The following is an 11,223-nucleotide window of genomic DNA, read 5'->3' on the forward strand; positions in this document are numbered from 1 at the left end:
GTTAAAAAGGGAAAAAAATTTTTTTTTTTTTTTTTTTTTTTTTTTTTTTTTTTTTTTTTAACAATAATCTAACTGTTATGTTCACAACTTTTTAATTGAAAGTAAGAAAAAAAGTAAATATCCGAATATATTTGGAACAAAAAGTTACTTGAAAGATTTTTTTTTTACTTTTAGTTAACTTAGCCAAGCATGATATTTCTCCCTGGTGACATAGAATTTTAAATAGTCAACGGTTGGTTATGTGATCTGCAATATAGCCTACCTTTGGGATGCCCTTTCCTTTTTTTGCTTGATTGTTCTGATGGTCTTTTATTTTGTCACATTGTCATTTAAGGGATTAACTAGGAATATTGTAATTTTGGTATAGATTTTCCAAGGGGTGGCAAAGGTGTAGGTAGGATTGGATTTGAATGGGTCAAAATTATGTTGGGTTAACACACAAACTCATAGTTTAGCTTTAGGTAGAAGAGAGACATGCGCAATTTAAGACATCCAGCCTTCTCATATTTTCATACTTCAAGTGCATATAGAATTTCAATTAAGAAAAGTACTAAAAGCACTAGCAAGCTCGTAATTAGTCTCTCTCTCTCATTGGCATGAAAATATCCGATTATACTCAAAGCTTCTTCTCCATAATGTATTCTACATATTGTGCTCCAATTTGAGAAAGAAAGTAAAACGACGGAATTAGCCTCTAAATTCTTCTATATTTTCATCTCAATCTTCCTCTTTCTTTTCTCAATCTTGTTCTAGTTCGTTGCATCCTACGTCAGTATTGCTTGCTGACTGAAGATGCCATGATGAGTGAGCTTTTGAGGGGTTGGAAGAGACGAAATGGGAATGGAAGAAGGGGATGGAATCGATTTCTATGATGCTGTTGACAGAAGGGAGGGGAAGGGAGTGAGTGAGTGCCTCAACTCAGAGAACTTATCTGTTGGATTATAATAATTGATTTCTATGTCCAAAAAGGGTGTAAAAAAATATTGACTTTTTAAAATGCATTGTTCTGTTTTAACGTCGAAACCTAAGAGTTTATTTGAAGCAGTTGCATTGAAGTCCTCCAAGAAATGTTTAGTTTAATCTACCTTCCTTTGTACTCTCTGTTCTTGCTGGCTTTTGATTATTTTGTTTGCACAATGATGCATATGGTGTAATGTCCAGTAATTGTTATATTTTTTTACATTCGCATCCTTTCATTTTCAGTATCAACTTCGGCGAGCCTCTTTGACAGAGGACGATGCATTTGCCTTTCTGAAGGCTGATAGCAATGGCGATTACATTACCTTCTCTGGTTTCTGTGAAGCATTGCGACAGGTTTGTGATATCTCAGTTTTATGTACTTGTATGTGCTCTTGGGTGACATTCTATATACTGTGTATCCATCTATATATTTTCCGGGGGTGGGGAGATGGATAATTTCTATTGTTTGGTTTACCCACAGCTTAATTTGATCGGCCACTGCTATGGATTGAGTGTTAAAGAGACTAATGACTTGTGGGTGCAAGCAGACATCGACGGGAATGGTGTTATTGATTATAACGAATTTAAGGTACAAGCGAGGCAAACATCATTTTAAAGGCTTTAACATCTTTATATAAAGCTTAGCATAGTGGAATTTACGCATTTTAGTGATTTCAATTGTCCGGTAGTATGTCAATCTCTGGGCTTCTATTTTTTCCCCTTCTCTTATATATTAATGTCATTTCAGCAACGAATGTGGAATACAACATGGTCAGAGGAAACAGACGAAGTGAGCAATGAGGTCGGAGACGATGTCAATGTAACGGAGCAAACTATAGGTTTCATTGTCGAGAATGCAGTTCTATTTCCAACAGATGTAGAGAAAGGAATGTGGCCCGAAGATTATTCACTTTCTGATCATGCCCCACTCACCGCGGTTTTTTCGCCAGTGAAAATGCCATGTTCTCGTATGATATTATGACCAGTGTTTGTCACATCTTTGGTCGGACATGATGTTTTCTAAAGATAATCGAAGTAACAGAATTCGACTGTTACTTTGGAGATGTTTTTTCGACGTAGATGAAATCAGTCCAGTATTGTGTGCCAAATATACTGTCACTATGCTTTGTTTTGGCCTTTTTATTTAGACTGCATTAGAAACAGAAAAACTGACGGGTAGAAGTAAAAATTGAAGGAAGAAAGAAGTAAACTGTGAATAGTTTATAGAATTAGGCATCAATTTAGCAATCTACTTTTGTATTTTGGTAAGATTGTACCTTCTAAATCTCCTTTCTTTTGATTTTTGCTATGTATATACGGAATTAGAGTTTGAGTCCTGCATTCGATCAGGTAAATTGGGAATTGTTTGAAGCTCAGTCCAACGTTAAATTAAAGCTAGAATGGATCGATTCGTACTCAGATTTTTTATTTTTTATTTATATAATTTTTTTATTACCGGTTCAATGACCGCTCAACCGATTTTTGAAACGTAAATAAATGGTGGAGTTCGATATTCGGATAATTTAAGAATATGTTCAACGAGGTGGGGCCCAGCCATGTTCAATCACCAGGATGGTCGGCCGCGTCAAGTTGGCAGTGTTATCTTGTTGATTTTTGTCTCTCTGCTTTTTTCGTTCTGAACGTTATCTTTAAAAGAATTAACGGTCGTGTGTAAGAGATGCTTTAACGAGCAAATCACATTTTTCATTCACTAGAAATGATGCATCTTTGAGTGCATGTTTGGCCAAGTTCAACTTTTTTTAAGATGATTAAACATATTTTTTATTCGCATATTTTGTAAAATTTATACCTTGCTACTTATTTTTTTATGCATTCTCTGAATTCAATAATTTATGAAGATAATCGAAGTAACAGAATTCGACTGCTACTTTGGAGATGTTTTTTCGACGTAGATGAAATCAGTCCAGTATTGTGTGCCAAATATACCGTCACTATGCTTTGTTTTGGCCTTTTTATTTAGACTGCATTAGAAACAGAAAAACTGACGGGTAGAAGTAAAAATTGAAGGAAGAAAGAAGTAAACTGTGAATAGTTTATAGAATTAGGCATCAATTTAGCAATCTACTTTTGTATTTTGGTAAGATTGTACCTTCTAAATCTCCTTTCTTTTGATTTTTGCTATGTATATACGGAATTAGAGTTTGAGTCCTGCATTCGATCAGGTAAATTGGGAATTGTTTGAAGCTCAGTCCAACGTTAAATTAAAGCTAGAATGGATCGATTCGTCCTCAGATTTTTTATTTTTTATTTATATAATTTTTTTATTACCGGTTCAATGACCGCTCAACCGATTTTTGAAACGTAAATAAATGGTGGAGTTCGATATTCGGATAATTTAAGAATATGTTCAACGAGGTGGGGCCCAGCCATGTTCAATCACCAGGAGGGTCGGCCGCGTCAAGTTGGCAGTGTTATCTTGTTGAATTTTGTCTCTCTGCTTTTTTCGTTCTGAACGTTATCTTTAAAAGAATTAACGGTCGTGTGTAAGAGATGCTTTAACGAGCTAATCACATTTTTCATTCACTAGAAATGATGCATCTTTGAGTGCATGTTTGGCCAAGTTCAACTTTTTTTAAGATGATCAAACATATTTTTTATTCGCATATTTTGTAAAATTTATACCTTGCTACTTATTTTTTTATGCATTCTCTGAATTCAATAATTTATAAGAACTTAAAAAAATACTTTCAAATATTAGGGATGGCAAAAATCCCTCGTCGCCACGATTGGAGCCCGCCCCGAATGGGACAAAAAACCCTGCCTCGACAGGTTGGCAAGGCGGGGCGGGGATACCCCGCCTCGAAATCGCCCCGTGAAGAGAAAAAAATAAAAATAAAATAAACGGAGAAACTGCTGCCCCTATCCCGAACTTGCCCCGTAACCGTCACTACCAAATATGTTCGTAACCGTCACTACCAAATATGGTTTAGTTTTGATTTTGAGAATTTTAAAGACATTCGAAGTTTGAGGGTTGTAGGGCATGAAAAATCTGAAAATTGTTCCTGCCAACAAGACTGTGGAGACACAATATGTGGAAATGATGTTGTTCCTTTACACTTTCTTCTTGTAGAGGGGAAAATTGCGTAGAGGATTTACAGGCGATAGCACCTGTATGATTGCATTTTTTCTCTTTTTTTTTGTCAACTCCCAATGAGGAAACGACATGCCCTCCTTGTAAAAACATTGTATAACTTGTCAACAAAAAAAAAAAAAAAAAAAAAAAAAAATGAAAAAAAAAAAAAAAAAAAAAAAAAAACATTGTATAACTTTTACCCTATGTACCAAGCACAACTCCTACACTAATGGCAGTGAAAAGAAAGTCAAGCAGGTTTTTGCCAATTGCTTATGTGTCTACTTTCTAACCATCTTTTTTAAAAATTGTTAAATGGGGAACATAATGAATTATTTAAGTTATATATGTCTTCAACATCACTTTGACTCAAGGCCATTTTACAAATAGCAGGTAATGTGACTTGAAAAGCATATGTACATTATTATAAATGAGTAACGATAAGATTTGAATTTAAGATTCATGTATGGTTCGATACGACGATACCATATTAAAATATTTTATCTAAAAATTTATGTTGAAAATTAGAAGTTGTAATTCTATTCCACTGAGAGCAAAGATTGCAGAAAAAAATATATTATAATAATAATAATAACAACAAAGACACACAAGATTTATATAAGTTAGTAATTTGTCAAATGTTAAAATTCATATCTATTTAACGAGGCATGTAATTAAGATTAAAAAGATATATGTTGCTCCAACTTACCATGAAATTTATAATATTAATAGATCATTTAATAAGATGAAATATACCGTACCGAAGAATATTAAGAAAAAAAGAAGGGGCTGTTTGGGCCCCATTTTTTCACCCAAAAAATTGATTTTTTGACCGTTATTTTACTATTTCAGCCGTCATATTTGACTTCTTCTCTCACAAATAGACCTCACTTTTCTCCTAACGGTTAAAAAATCAATTTTCAAAATCACTCCCAAACAGGCTAGAAGTTAAAATCTTTACATTATACATCTTAATGTCGTTTAAAATTGAATATTAAACATATATATAGTGTTTGTAAAAAGGACTTTGAAGAAATAATATGTCAGTATTAGAGGATTTTTTGGATAATAAACTTCTTCACTGGGTTGAAAATGAAATTATTAGAAGCTACAAGGATGTCCATGTAAATTCTAATTTAAATCCAGCAAAAGAAACAAAGAACGACGAATTAATTTTTTCAATGGTCACTGAACTTAGTTTCATATATTTTATTGGTCATCGAAGTTTAAAATGTTGAGTTTTTGTCATTAAACTTAGGTCCATGTCTTCGATTGTTCAATAAATTTTAAAATGTCGAGTTTTGACCGCTGAAATTTAAAAAATGTTGTACACTACTTACCGTAAACTTAATATTTTTTAAAATTCAGTAGTTATGTTAGTGAATAATATACTGTATTTTCTAAAGTTCAATACTCAAAACTCGACATTTTAAATTTCGATGAGCAATCGAAGACATGGGCTTAAGTTCAGTGATCAAAATTAGATATTTTAAACTTTAGTGACTAATAAAAGATATGGGACTAAATTCAGTGACCATTGGAACAATTAATTCAATAACGACCGCAGACCTCTCCGACTGGCAACACTTCACTTTGAACTTAGTCATAGAGAGAGATTCAAAGCTCTCATCCCTTCTTATCCGGTATAATTTTCGTTAAAATTTCCCCCTTTTGCTCAAGTTATTGATTTTATATGAACTATCTTGTTATAAATCTTATGTTATATCCTATATTTCAAGATTCGTAGTAATTTATTTAATCATTGTTTATCCACGATTCTTGATTTGTTTTTCTTGAATTTTTTTCTTAATAATGGGTTTGATCGATCCTTTAAATTTATTGTATTAATGGAATAGTTTTTTGTTTCTTGAATATGAATTTGATTAATCATAACCTAATGTAAAAAGTTTCTGGGTTTTGATTGATCAGTCGATGTGATTGTTTGTTACCACCAAGATATGATAGGTTTAGGGTCTATGGGCAGTGGAGTGGGAGGAAACTCATCGTCATCAACTTCAAATTTATCAGCTTTAGCCCCACCGTTTACTGTTGAAAGATCAAACCCTAAACTCAGTTCTATCCCAATTTTGCATTTCTCGGATTCATCTTATACTACGGCACCCGATAGCCAAACATGGCAATATCCACACCCTCCAGCTCCTGGACCTGAATTAAATATTGACTCCACTATAATGGAAAACTTTCCTTTGGTGTATTCCAGTCCCGGTCCTATTTGCCCGCCTAGTATTGATTGGTCTGTGCCCATTAGCCCGCCTAGTACCAGTTGGTCTGCTTTGAGCACTAATGCTAAAACTTCGACTGATGTTTTTTCATATGCTGGTGAGGTCAAGCCTTATCATTCCCCTTATGTTTCTAATATGGTTGGCAAAGATAGCCCGTCGGTTGTCGAATATGGACCCTTTTATGATCCGAGGCTCACCTCTGCACCAGATTTCTCCCCTCAAGTTGATTACGTTCAGAGCTTGTCTGGCTTGGAATACACTCCACAGTGGGATGATGCTTGGGCATTTGATGATGGGAAGAAGGCTAAAAGGGTTGAACTTGATGGGAGTTTTTCTTCCAAGAAGGTGAATATTGGTGATTCACTTGCTTCCAAAAGTTATATTAGCCCAGGTATGCATTTTATTCATTCTAGAACTTGATTAATTGTGATGACCTGAGTTTGTATTTTAGCTATCCATCTTGCACATTAACTTTTGCTATTCTTAGTCGAGCAATTATTTATCATATACTTTTCTTCAATTACTGTCTCTTAGAAGTGAATGTTTTGGATGAACTAAAGATTATATTTCTTTCCCACAAACGTTAATGGCATGCTTAATATAGAGGATTAGATAGTAGAGGACATTATTAAGGAAGAGAATAATCTAAAATCAATTTATAACACTGTTCAATCCAACCTGATACTCTGTACCATACATACACTAATGGTTTGCAGGGACGGTGTTGGCTGCCATCAGGGAGCTGGATAGCTCTGTTCCAGCTGGAGCAGTATAGGGAGTGTGTGTATATGGAGGACCTAAAGAAATATGAAAGACGTATAGAATTGAAAATAGTCTGAGAAACGAAAGCAGCAAGTCATCATATATTTATCATCTAAAGCAATAAAAATATTTAAAAGTTGTTCACCACATCAACTCACTATGAAGATTAACCAGTTTCATTGTCAAAGAAGGTAAAAGGGAAGCAAAATGAGTAGAAAAAATTAATTTGTAATGGTAACATCACACTGCCATTGTATGAGTGAGTAGATAAATGAAATAGAGTCCTAATAATTCATTTGTAGGATTGGCTGAGGCAGGCATGAAAGTTGAAGCTTTATCTCTAACTGTGTACAGGCTTTTGAAGATTTTGGTTCATCATACATGTAGGAATTGTGTATCTTCTGGTTGCTGGGAAATATAATAATGTTTAATTAATTGAGATAGGATTTTGAAATTGCATAGTGCATTATGAGCAAAGCCTTTTACAAGTCTCGTGTCAAATGTGTGATAGAATATTAAAATATATATGTCTATCTGATTTTGTTCAGAACATAAGCTAGTGGTTGGTTTGTATTTTCATTTTCAAAACGATTTTTAATTTTCCCCGAAAACGACCCGTTTTCTGCGTTTTGAGCGTTTTCGACATTTATAACTGAAAATGCTGAAGACGATAAAAAATCGTTTTGCGTTTTCAGTTATAAATTTTAACTCATTTTCGAAAATGCAAAAATGCATTTTCAAAAACAACAGACCAAACGCGTTTTCCGCGTTTTCGAAAACGGAAAACGGAAAATGGACCGAAAACGGCAAACTAACTACGGCCTAAATGTTTTAGTGGTAGTTTTGTCTATATTATATCCCTTTGTTTCCTCTCACTCTTTGCAAACTTTGTACATCGTACTCATTTATTTTTCTTGCCAATGTACAATCTATTCATTTTGATTGATTTTATCTATTTTTCATGTCAAAGTTTTGTTAGCATCACCCAGAATTTTCTTGTTTTTAAGGCTGTCTCACTCGTTCTCTATTACGCACACTTCTGCTATCATGCAGGAGTTCATAGTATTGAATATGGGAATACCTGTAAAGAAGATTTTGGCATATCATATGGCACATTCAATCATGTTTCTGGAAGAGAGAACCATATCGGATCTTCGACAGTTGGACATATGGAAGACAAATCATGCTTGGAGCAAAATCTTAGCTTCCTTCCTTATGAATCTTCTAGAAAGCCTAAGTTGATGTCCGGTTCTGCATATCCTGAATCTCTCTCTCTAGAGCTGTCTTTTAAAAGGTCTAGGAACTACTCAGACTATCAAAAGCTGAACATTCCACATGAAAAATGTTTCCATCCCCTTGAATCATCCTTTAGTGGTTCTACATCAGTAACAAGATCTACCCCGGCTGTGGTCCTTAGGCCTCCACCTGCTGGAAATAGTTTATTAGCAGAAAACGCTACTAATAAAACGGTGGATGTTGACAACATTTCAGGCATCCTCAAGGCCAAATTTGATGACAGTAATAGTGCAAAACAGAATGATCTGTGCCAAAAACCAATAGAAGGTTCCTTTGATGCAGGCCAATTCATATCTCACAAGAAAGGTAATGATCACATATTTTTTGCACCTCCTTCAGTTAAGGAATTGTCGAGTCAAGTGCTCTCTAAGGAAATCTTAGATAACAAAATCAAAGCATGTTGTGGATATCATCTGCCTGATACAAATGTCTCAAATGGCGTCTCTTTGGCTGTTAACAGTTTTCAAGTTGCGAAGTCTACTGAGAATTCTTCATATTGCTTAGATAATTATACTCCTGCAGTTGACTCGCCCTGCTGGAAAGGAGCACCAGTTTCTCATTTTTTGCCGTTTGATGATGCTGAAGTTGGCAATTCACCTTGCTTGAAGAAGAAATCTGAAGAACAATACGATTTTGATCATGAAGCGCAATTGCTTTTCCTCTCATTAAACGATTCCAAGAGAGCTTCCTCTCAAAAGCCATTCGAAGGCCATAAGAGTGATAAAAATCGAAGTGCAGGAAATATTGTGCCACCTTCTTCTGAGACAAGCTGGGATGCTAATTGTCCAACTATAGAAGAGAGTTCAACAGATGCTTTAAAAGATGGATTTGAGATTTCATCTATGAATAGCAGTAAAGGAGTTAGGATATCTAGTCCACTTCACAAACCTAGAAAAGAATTTGTCCTGAACGACTCAGTGAGTGGTTACGACGAGAAAATAACCAACGCAAAGCATTCCAGTGCTGAAGCGAGTGATATCCCACATAGAAAGCTTGGTTTACAGGCTAGTACTGCTAATTCTGTGATGACCTCTAATGATTCTTCTGAAGGTGGCGCTGTTGCATTTCATGCTGCAGAAAATGTCTTATGTTCTCCTTCTCAGGAAGATGCTTCTGAGGATGCAAAAGTAGGACCTGGTCCAAATTTGGATGTTCAATCAATTGTTAATGCAATTTGTGCCCTTTCAGAGTTGCTTGTGATGAATTCTAAAAATGATGCAATTGCTCTGAAAGAACATAACATTGACGCCCTTAAGCACGTGATCAGCAATCTTGAGGCATGTATGACTAAGAAAATTGTTCATAGAACTTTGAACGAGGATCCAATTGTTTCCACAGGAGACATTTTGGGTAAAATTGTGGATACTCATGATATGGTATGCCATTAATGTGATATTCGGACTCAATTAGCCTACTATTGAGATAACCATGCAAGGCTGTTGCACAGAAATAAATAATCTATTTATTTTTTCTTTTGTTCATTCTTATGAATTATTGTTTATAATAACTTAATCTTTCTGAATTTAGCATATCCCGTTTCTGGGATCTATGAATTTTTTGTACAAGCATTATCTTTCTTTAAGAAATAAGCAAAATAATTTCTTTTGTCAGGCTACTGTTGCAGGCAAGCCTCAAGTTACAAATGAAGCTCTGAACTCTCGTGCACATTTTGATTACCAGCAACTTCCTCAAGTTACAAATGAAGCTCTGAACTCTCATGCACATTTTGATTACCAGCAACTTCATGAAGAGAAGAGATATCACCTTTTTCCTGGTAAGAAAGCTGAGAGCTCATCGCTTCTTTCACCCTTAATGGGTGATGCGGACTTATCAACAGACGATAATATGGCCCAGGTATGCTCTTATAGCATGTTTGGTATGGTGGATTAGACAACTTTATGAAAGAGAAAGAAGTTAGAATCTTGCCCATTGTACCAGTGTGGTCTAATGCTGTATACCAAACATGCAATTAGTTTCTAATAGTCGGTTTGGAAGGATCTTTGTGTTGGAAAAGTACAAAATTAAAACCACATGCATGTAACAAATATTCATCAGCCATTGTCCTGGCATGTAGGCTATAAAGAAGGTCCTCGATGAGAATTTCCTCTATGATGAAGAAATGGACCCGCAAGTGTTTCTCTTCAAAAACTTGTGGCTCGAGGCAGAGGCTAAATTATGTTCCATCGGCTATAAAGCTCGCTTCAATCACATGAAGATTGAAATGGAAAAGATCAAATCCAACAAGAAGGAAGGTTGGCTTTACTTTTTGGTGAAGCTTTTGTTGTTATCTTGCCATCCATTAACCCTGTCCCCTCCTGATGCACTTTAAGGTGGTGCCGTGGCGGCAATACCCCACGCCATTTATATCTTTTTATATTTTTTCCTTGTAAATTCTTGGGTAATTTTGGAATTGGGCTAATGGGCTTGGGTAATTGGTTCGGGTTTGGGCATAAAAAAGTTGGGCTAAGGTGGATATAACGAATATTGACTTTTAAGATAAAACTATATAAGCGGGGCAGCAAAACCCTGCTTAGTTGTGGGGCACCGTGTGGCTTTGGTTTTTCGGGTCAAATTGCCATCCCTACCGATAATTTGAAAGCTGTAAATGTTCTCAGGAAACATCGCAGTTGTCGAGAAGATGTTGAAATTTCAGATTTCACCTAATCCAAGAACAGATTCCAATCGGCCACCTATGGATCAAGATGGTGCATTTCCGAAACTCGCAGTCCAGAATGCTTCTGTTCCTAGTACAAGTGGCAATGCTGATGATGCCGTGTCTGTGATAGGAAGATTCCATATATTGAAATCTCGGAAAGACAGCAAAAATTCTGTAAATACAGAAGAGGACATGCAAGAAATGGTTGATTGTGA

General features: G+C 35.4%; 2 protein-coding genes across 2 annotated transcripts in view; both read left to right on the forward strand.

The window, feature by feature from the left end:
• Nucleotides 1-2,336, forward strand: part of LOC111394161 (uncharacterized calcium-binding protein At1g02270-like) — a 5,135-nt gene extending 2,799 nt beyond the window's left edge. Inside the window, exons 8-10 of the mRNA XM_023019930.1 lie at nucleotides 1,204-1,314; nucleotides 1,442-1,549; nucleotides 1,709-2,336. Coding sequence (XP_022875698.1) covers nucleotides 1,204-1,314; nucleotides 1,442-1,549; nucleotides 1,709-1,942 — 453 coding nt within the window. The 3' untranslated portion in view covers nucleotides 1,943-2,336. The remainder of the gene's footprint in view (nucleotides 1-1,203; nucleotides 1,315-1,441; nucleotides 1,550-1,708) is intronic.
• A 3,277-nt stretch (nucleotides 2,337-5,613) lies between these two features.
• The window catches only part of LOC111404406, a 22,478-nt gene continuing 16,868 nt past the window's right edge, over nucleotides 5,614-11,223 (forward strand). Inside the window, exons 1-6 of the mRNA XM_023033220.1 lie at nucleotides 5,614-5,694; nucleotides 6,008-6,685; nucleotides 8,110-9,728; nucleotides 9,964-10,206; nucleotides 10,427-10,604; nucleotides 10,968-11,219. Coding sequence (XP_022888988.1) covers nucleotides 6,010-6,685; nucleotides 8,110-9,728; nucleotides 9,964-10,206; nucleotides 10,427-10,604; nucleotides 10,968-11,219 — 2,968 coding nt within the window. The 5' untranslated portion in view covers nucleotides 5,614-5,694; nucleotides 6,008-6,009. The remainder of the gene's footprint in view (nucleotides 5,695-6,007; nucleotides 6,686-8,109; nucleotides 9,729-9,963; nucleotides 10,207-10,426; nucleotides 10,605-10,967; nucleotides 11,220-11,223) is intronic.

This window comes from Olea europaea, chromosome 1 (genome assembly GCF_002742605.1).
Source record: "Olea europaea var. sylvestris chromosome 1, O_europaea_v1, whole genome shotgun sequence".
Lineage (NCBI taxonomy): Eukaryota > Viridiplantae > Streptophyta > Magnoliopsida > Lamiales > Oleaceae > Olea > Olea europaea.